This window comes from Impatiens glandulifera, chromosome 2 (genome assembly GCF_907164915.1).
Source record: "Impatiens glandulifera chromosome 2, dImpGla2.1, whole genome shotgun sequence".
In the NCBI taxonomy this organism is placed as follows: Eukaryota; Viridiplantae; Streptophyta; class Magnoliopsida; order Ericales; family Balsaminaceae; genus Impatiens; species Impatiens glandulifera.
Window position 1 is genome coordinate 37,104,295 of NC_061863.1, and position 9,558 is coordinate 37,113,852.

The window sequence follows — 9,558 nt, forward strand, 5'->3', positions numbered from 1 at the left end:
CCATAGTAGATGCAGCAGATGGGCGTCAAGTGATTCTCTGAGGAATGGACCAGACTGGGTCATTTCTCAAGAACAATAACTAAAAGTCCTGATACTACTACTTGAATCTGGAACCAAAGTTACAACTGGTTCAGTTCCGATTCAATCATACTAATGAGAGTCTTAATCTCCGCCATGGACAAAGAACATCCATTATAAAAACGGGTCGATCGAATTTCTAAATTCCAGATCCAAATACTACAACATTGCCATGATCCTTGTCGAGGGCTGTTCAAGAATGATACAAGAAAACTCGGATATCCCAGAAACCAATCGCCAAAAGTTGCTGTTGGATCTAAATGAGACCCTAAACCAGATTCAAGTCCGTCTGAGCGAACTATCAATTGCAGATCGGACTGATGATTAGAACGATGACAATCTCCGGCAGAAACAAGAAACGGAGGAGAGAGAGATGATTTCGTTAACAGCTAAGTTTTATTGTTTCTCAAGGAACCGAGTGTGTAAACAGAGTAAGAACATCTTTTAAGTTGATGATATGGATTTAGACAAGATCTGGGGATTCGAAGTGGAAAAAGATACCATTTTAATTATGATCAAGGGTTTCATTGAGAATCTGAATCAAAGAAATTTCGATGGGCCTAATTTATCTGAATTTGTCGAAAAGGTAATTGTTTTAAGAAACGATTTTGTGGGTCTAATCGCCGACGAGACGACAGCGCCGTCCAAACAAGCCATACCCACTAAACTTCAAAGAACGACGAGCGAAATTCGAAAAAAAGATAAGGAAAAGGAAGAAGACAAAGATAGTGATGGAAGTAACTACGTGGCTAAGATGATTAAGAATCATGAGTCTATTATAAGAAGACAAAACAGAGAATTGAAACGATTGAATGGAGAGATTCTTGGTGGGAAAGTTCATCAAGCTTTTAAGAAACTTAAGGGGACAGATGATGATGGAATGGAAAGAAACCTCCATCAAGTTATTGCTCATTTGGATGAAATCATTGCATGGAATGCCGAGAAAATGGATAAAGATTCAATCTTGATTGGTCAAAATCGAATGAAGTTAGAACAAGAGAGGGATGATTCAATTTTGACAATGTCGATCATGGAGGAAATTTATCAACTTCTTTTAAAAGGTTTGGTGAAAGATTTTCAGCATGATTTAGAGGATGAAACGTCTCATGATCTCGTAATCGAAGGGCTAATAAGAGAGGATGTTTTCAAAGTCAATTGCATGGAAATGATTAAAGAATAGACGGTAAAAACCGATTCAACTTTCATAATATGAACAAGGTCATAGTCCAATCGAGAGGAGAGTTAGAAGAAGAACGGGAAGATTCGGGAATCAAAATGTTTGTTATGGATAATATCAATAAACAAAACCCTAGAATCCATCAATAAATCTTCGAATTGTATTGAAATAGAGTTTTTCATAAGAGAGAAAATTTACAAGGTTTTTTATAGAGAAATGATCGAGGAAAAAAATCTAGACAAATTTTGAAATGTGATGCGGAGGAAATCAATAGCATGATCATGATTGAAGCAATGAAAGACGTATACGACAACAAAGAAGAGCCACATCAGTTCGATAAATGGTTGAAAAACGGGTTGATGAAGAAAGTAATTTGTGTCGTGAGTTCTTTAAAGATGGGCGAAGTTTTAATGTGTAGGGCAAGCTAGGAGATAAAAGAACATAATACAGAGAATGAAATGGTGGCAATAGAATGTGATGACGTGGATGAGCGAGATTAAATAGCGAGGAAAGTACATTTAGTTCTATAAGGGACAAATTGGAGAAATCTTTACAACAATTGCTACAATGTAAAGCATTGTTAAGGGAGTTTTTGTTTACTCTAGGTCAAATAGATACACGGGAAATATGTACACTTTTGGGCACACCAACGACGAAGTCTTGTTGTTAGGTGCAGCACGTACGTTGTTGTTGCTTCCTTTGACGGGATTCAAGGAAACTATATTAGAATTTGAGACTGTGGCATGTCGAAGATTATAGAACAATTTTTTCAGGTTCTTTTACTTATTTCTCTTTTACAAATATATAAACTTGTTTTTTTACAAGACACAAAAAAAAACATAAAAAAACATAAGAGACTTTGTGTCATTTAAAGTTTGGTACATTATCACCTCCTCTACTTGAACATTATATTTAATTCAATCCTTTTAATTTTAAGTGTACCAAATTAATATCCCAACTTTTAATACATGAGCCATTTTCAAAAAATTATGGACCATTTTCAACAAATGTTAAATTCACCCTTCAACTTGAAATATGAGTCAATTTGAGTATTCTCGAGCCTTGTTGACGTGGGTAATTTGAGAATAATAAACTATCCATTCAACTATAATTTTTTCGATCACATCATTTAAATTAAAAATATATTAAAAATTCTTACAACATTTTAAAATAATAAACATCATGATTAATTATTTTATTTAAATAAATAACTTTTACACCAACAAGATTTCTTCAAATAACCCAATATCTAAAAGGCCTAGCTGTAAAACATGAAATTCCCACTTTTTTTTTATAAGAAAAAGTTTAATCTTTTGCAAAAACGAGATAAACCTAATATTATGATTTTTGTTTGAGAGGGAAATTCATTATTTAACATTTCAGTATAATTTTTTATGACTTTCAATTAAACAACATATATTTTGAAATTTTAAAACAATTTGGAGAACGTGCAGCATCTCAGTCAAATTGATTTGTCTTAATTTGGCACAATTGAAAGAGTAATGATTTATTTGAACAACTTGCACAAGTTAAGGGGGGAATGTGTTTATTTTCATATAATAATATGAAAAATGAAAAGCTTGTATGTTGTGACAATTCATAAATAATCAACAATGGGTTGAACATTTATTGAAGTCTTTGATAACCATTACAACCTCGTTATGAAAAAAGACGACACTTTATGAAAAGACGTTTCTTATATTATGTCAAAATCTTTGTATCGCTGAAGCTGAGGTGCAAAAATATATCATTAAGTATTTCACATTAATAAATTTGAACCTTTACAAAGTCACGTATTTTATAATTTTCTTCATTTATAATTTACGTAGATGAAAATATTATTATTTGTCTCAGGTTGCAACTTAGAGGATGAACATACTTAAATTGATGTAGAGAAGATTTGAAAAAAATAGCTTAATATTGAACCGATGCTCAATCGATAAGTTTCTCAATTTTCAAACGGAATACTTGTATTCAACTAATTTTATGTTAATCTTCGGGAATATAACATTGAAATCGTGTATTGGATCTTGCTTTCATAGAACATAAATTTAACTTGAAGCTTATGGATCTGTTACCATTATTTTGCTGATGATAATGCATTAAACCTGGTTCTAGGTGTCTCTGCTGAAACATGGTTGTAGAGTAACCCATAAATCACTCATTTCTGCACATTAAAATTCTTGACGGTTTTAGTTCTGTTGACAGTAGTTTGTGATTGTTGCTACATAAGAGTATAAGCAACCTGAAATTAATCAAACTTATTAAGTTTATGTCTGTTTATTAATTTTGCAACATTTATCTTATCTTGATTGGGTTATCCATGATAAAAATTTGGAACCTAATGAACTGATTCACATGCTTATGTTAATAATTTTGTAAATTGGCATATGAGATTCAAAGGAATTTGATTATGGGTTGAGAGCTTTCTCGGGATGTCAGCACCTTTCTTCCATATTTTTCTAATTTATTGTATTTTAATCATAAAATTATCTTAAATTAGTTTCCAAATATGTATTTATTAAAAGGAATCTTAACATATATTAGTGCACCAAAATGTTATTATATTGTTGATTTTATAATAAGTAAAGCGCACGAATTTATCATAGATCTTGATTTTTTGTTTTGTTTTCTGCGGTGGGATTGCGTGGCCAAAGTGCCATTTGTGCTAATAATACATCCCTATAATAATTTGAATATTTGCATATCATCTTTGTTTATATCTTTGTTTATGTTGAATTGGACAATGAAGATTCTGGCAAACCAGTTGCAGATTATTTTGGTGTTACTAGGGATTCTCCAAAAGTAAGTTTTTCATGTAATCTTGTTGCTTTAGTTTTCTCCTTTCCTTTTAGGGTGTGTTTGATAGCCCTGAAATTGGCATTGGAATTGGAATTGAAGAGTCCAATTCCAATTCTTATGTTTGTTAGACACTTTAATATTAAGAATTGGAATTGAAATTAGAATTCCAATGGAATTCAATATAGTGTAATTTCATAGTTCTCAATTCCTATCTTTTTAGGTCGGAATTGTAATTCCAAATTAACACGTTTTTCATGTTTTTGACATGTTTAACACGTTTTTCACACATTAAACACGTTTTACACGTTTTTTACACGTTTAACATATTTTGGCACGTTTAACACGTTTTTGGCACGTTTAATACGTTTTTAGCACGTTTAACACGTTTTTGACACATTTAACACATTTTTCACGTTCTTGACACGTCTAACACGTTTTTGACGCGTTTAACATGATTTTCATGTTTTTAACACGTTTAACACGTTTTTGGCACGTTTGACACGTTTTTGTCACGTTTAACACGTTTTGACACATTTAACACGTTTTTCACGTCCTTGACATGTTTAACACGTTGTTGACACATTTAACACGTTTTTCACGTTTTTGACACGTTTAACACGTTTTTGACACGTTTAACATGATTTTTACGTTTTTAACATGTTTAACACGTTTTTGACACATTTGACACGTTTTTTATATTTTGGCACATTTTGGCACGTTTAACAAGTTTTTCACATTTTTAAAACGTTTTTGACGCGTTTAACACGTTTTCACGTTTTTGACACATGTAACACGTTTTTTTACGTTTTTGACATGTTTAACGCGTTTTCACGTTTTTGACACATTTAACACGTTTTTTTTTACGTTTTTGACACGTTTTACACGTTTTTCACATTTTGGCACGTTTAACAAGTTTTTCACATATTTAACACGTTTTTGACACATTTAACACGTTTTCACGTTTTTGACACATTTAACACATTTTTTTACGTTTTTGACACGTTTACCACATTTTTGACACGTTTAATACGTTTTGGCACGTTTAACAAGTTTTTCACATGTTTAACACGTTTTTGACACGTTTAACACGTTTTCACATTTTTGACACATTTACCACATTTTTTTTTACGTTTTTGACACGTTTAACATGTTTTCACGTTTTTAACACATTTAACACTTTTTTTACGTTTTTGACACGTTTACCACATTTTGACACGTTTAACACGTTTTTCATGTTTTGGCATGTTTAACACGTTTTTCACATGTTTGGAACGTTTAACACGTTTTTGACACGTTTTCATGTTTTTAACACGTTTAAAACGTTTTTAACACGTTGTTGACACGTTTCACATGTTTTTTACGTTTTTGACACGTTTGACACGTTTTAACACGTTTAACACGTGAAAAATGTGTAGAACGTGAAAAACGTGTTAAAACGTGAAAAACGTGTGAAAAACGTGAAAAACGTGTGAAAAACGTGAAAAACGTGTGAAAACGTGAAAAACGTGTGAAAAACGTGACAAACGTGTGAAAAACGTGAAAAACGTGTGAAAACGTGTTAAAACGTGTAAAAAACGTGAAAACGTTTGAAAACGTGAAAAACGTGTTAAAACGTGTTAAAACGTGTGAAAAACGTGTAAAACGTGAAAAACGTGTTAAAACGTGTGAAAAACGTGAAAACATGAAAAACGTGTGAATAATGTGTGAAAAATGTGAAACGTGTTGTAATGTGTGAAAAACGTGAAAACATATTAAAACGTGTAAAAAACGTGAAAACGTGTAAAAAACGTGTGAAAATGTGTTAAAACGTGTGAAAAACGTGAAAACGTGAAAACGTGAAAAACATGTGAAAAACGTGAAAAACGTTTGAAAAACGTGAAAAACGTGTGAAAATGTGAAAAACGTGTTAAAACGTGTGAAAACGTGATTGATGTGTGAAGATGTGAAAAACGTGTTAAAACGTGTGAAAAACGTGTGAAAATGTGAAAAAATGTTAAAAACGTATTAAACGTGCCAAAACGTCAAAACATATTTTAAAAGTTGACATTTTGAACCGATATTTTATTTTACAAAAATTGGAATTAGAATTGAATTACAATTCTATCATTTTCCCAAACATAGGAATTGGAATTGAATTACAATTCTATCATTTTTCCAAACATAGGAATTGAATTGTAATTCAATGCCAATTCTCATTGAATTGGAATTAGAATTCCAATGCCAATTCCAATTCCAATTCCCCATCATCAAACACACTCTTAAGGATTTTTTTATTAGCTAATGGGCTGATTTGCTGTCATCTTTTTTTCAATGATCCCCAAAATAGAAAATCATAATGAACTAAAGAAGTAATGGTTGAGGTGTTCCTTGTCATTGCGGGCGGGTTTTTAAAATTCCGGGTAAACGGGTCAGGGTTTTCTGTTATGAAAACGGATTAGAGTATAAATACTTTTTTTTGGTATTTTCTCATAACACACAGTAAGTTGAGAGAGAGTGAGTTACAGATCTAGGGTTTTCTGGCTGATCCAGAGAGAGATTGGGGGAGCTTTTGATTGTGGAGTAGTTCAATCATTCCTAGTGTAATCACTTCTTTCATTTGAGAGTAGGGAATGTAAGTTTCAAATGAAAGAAGTGATTACACTATGAATGATTGGACTACTCCACAATTAAAAACTCCCCCAATCTTTCTCTCTGGATCAGCCAAAGAACAAGAAAAAAAAGGAAACCAGAAAACCCTAGATCTGTAATTCACTCTCTCTCAACCTTACTCTGTTATGAGAAAAATACCCAAAAAAAATATTTATACTCTAACCCGTTTTCATAAAAGAAAACTCTGACCCGTTTACCCGGAATTTAAAATCCGCCCACAATGACAAGGAACACCTCAACAATTCTCCCCCTTCCGAGCCATGGGAGAATGTTGCTATAAACATTCATCATCGTGACGCTTCTGCTAGAACCATTCCGGCTTTGGCACAACAAATTTCATGCTTGCCTCTTGACAAGCCATTTGTCATCAAATCTGACCCGTTTTCATCTGTTTGCACTTTTTACAAGTATAACTCCTTCTTCTCGAGCACTTCACGGATCCAATGGTACCTTCTTTGAATGTGTTTTGTCCGTGAATGGAAACTTGGATTCTTGCACACATGTATAGCACTTTGTGAGTCACTAAACACCACAAACCTGTCTTGTGTAATGCCTATTTCTTTCAACAATTCTTTCATCCATCTCATTTCCTTACAACATTCAGTAATGGAAATATATTCATCTTCTGTAGTAGACAAAGCAACACATTTCTGTAGACGAGACTGCCATGATACAGCTCCTCCTCCAAAGGTAAACAAATACCCTGAAGTTGATCTCATAGTGTCAATATCACCACTCATATCAGAAAACCATTCAATATGTGGCTTTCCAGTACCATAACACAAAGCGTATTTCGAGGTCCCTCGAAGATATCTCATTAGCCACTTAACCGCTTCCCAGTGTATTTTACCGGGATTTGAAAAGAAACGACTAAGTACTCCAACCGCATGAGCTATATCCGGTCTTGTACATACCATTGCATACATCAGACTGCCTATTGCTGAAGCATATGGAACACTGCACATTTCTTGTCTTTCCTCTTCATCCTTGGGAGACATTGTCTTGTTTATTTTCAAGTGTGTAGCCAATGGACAAGCATTTGGTTTTGCCTTGTCCATACATAATAGTTTTAGAATCTTCTCAATATATCTCTCTTGAGATAACCATAGCCTTTTCTTCACCCGATCACGAATAACCTACATTCCAAGAATTTGTCTTGCTTGACCCATGTCTTTCATCTCAAAAGACTTAGCCAAATCCTTTTTCAACATGGCAATCTTGAGCTTGTCTCTCCCAACAATCAGCATGTCATCAACATATAGGAGAAATATAATAAAATCATTAGAAGCAAACTTTTGCACAAAGACACAGTGATCTATAGATGTCTTCATGTACCCATGGATGGTCATGAACAACTCAAACTTAAGATACTACTGCCTTGGTGCTTACTTCAAACCGTACAGACTTTTGACAAGTTTGCACACCTTGCTTTCTTCACCTTTCTTATTATAACCTTCGGGTTGCTCCATATAAACATCTTCATCCAAATCACCATGGAGAAATGCAGTCTTGACATCAAGCTGTTCAACCTCAAGATCCATACAAGCATCTAGACTTAACACCACTCGGATAGAAGTCATCTTCACTACCGGTGAGAAAATCTCATCATAATCGATTCCAATTTCCATGCCTCTGGCCAAAACCATTGACAACCAGCCTAGCCTTGTATCTTGTCTTGCTATCATCACCTTCTTGCTTGATCTTGTACACCCATTTATTTTGTAATACTTTTATGTTCTCTGGTCTTTCAACTAGATCATATGTGCCATTTTTCAACAATTACTTCATCTCTTCATTCATGACAGCTAGCCATTCTTTCTTATGAGCATCCTCAAGAGCCTCCTTATAGCATATAGGCTCCCCACAATCAGTTAGAAGGACATACTTTGTAGCAGGGTACTTAGAACATAATCTTTTCTCCCTATTAGACCTCCTAAGTACCTCTATTTGTTGATTATGTTGATTTTCATCTTCTTGTTGAACTTCAAAATCAACCTCAACATTATCACCAAGATCATTTATAGTATTAATATCATTTCCATGGCCTACAGCTTGACCCTGAGGAACATCATCATCACTATCCGAGTCTGAAACTACATGTGGCCTTGTCTCCTCAACATTATGAGACAACTCAAGACCAGAAAGGTCACGTATATATGCATCAAGTTTTTCACCATCTTCAAAATTCTCAATAGTCTGATCTTCAATGAATACCACATCTCGGTTTCTCAATACCTTATTGTCAACTGGGTCATAAAACCTGTATCCCCATTTTCATCACCATACCCTAAAAATATGCATTGCCTGGTTTTTGCATCTAGCTTAGACCTCTCATCTTTTGGAACATGCACAAAATCTCTGCATCCAAAAACACGTAAATAGTCATAATTAACATCTTTACCTGACCAGACGCTTTCTGCACACTTATTATTCAATGGCTTGGAGGGAGAACGGTTGATCACATACACTGCAGTGCTCATGGCTTCAGCCCAGAAATGCTTAGCCAACCTGGCATGGGAGAGCATACTCCTCATCCGTTCTAACATTGTTCTGTTCATCCTCTCTGCCACACCATTTTGTTGTGGAGTCTTGGGCACAGTCTGTTCATTTCGAATACCCTACTCTTTGCAATAATCATCAAATGAGCTTATGTACTCTCCCCCATTATTTGACCGCACCCTCATCAGTTTTCTTCCTGTATCTCTTTCAACCAGCTTATGAAAGACCTCAAATCTTGCTGCAACCTCATCCTTGGACTTTATAGCATAGGCCCAAACCTTCATAGGTGCATCGTCTATGAAGGTTACAAAATAGAAAGCACCACCTATGGATTTAATCTTCATAGGACCACA

The 9,558-nt window shown here is 34.2% G+C and overlaps 1 protein-coding gene across 1 annotated transcript; it reads left to right on the forward strand.

The window, feature by feature from the left end:
* The first annotated feature begins 535 nt into the window (after positions 1-535).
* Positions 536-1,258, forward strand: LOC124924620. Its single transcript, XM_047464633.1, has one exon. The coding sequence runs from the start codon at positions 536-538 to the stop codon at positions 1,256-1,258; it is 723 nt and encodes a 240-aa protein (XP_047320589.1).
* The last annotated feature ends 8,300 nt before the right edge of the window (positions 1,259-9,558 follow it).

What these genes read in the sequence shown, in the direction of transcription:
- LOC124924620 (XM_047464633.1), top strand. Translation starts at nt 536, where the DNA reads ATGGATTTAGACAAGATCTGGGGATTCGAAGTGGAAAAAGATACCATT.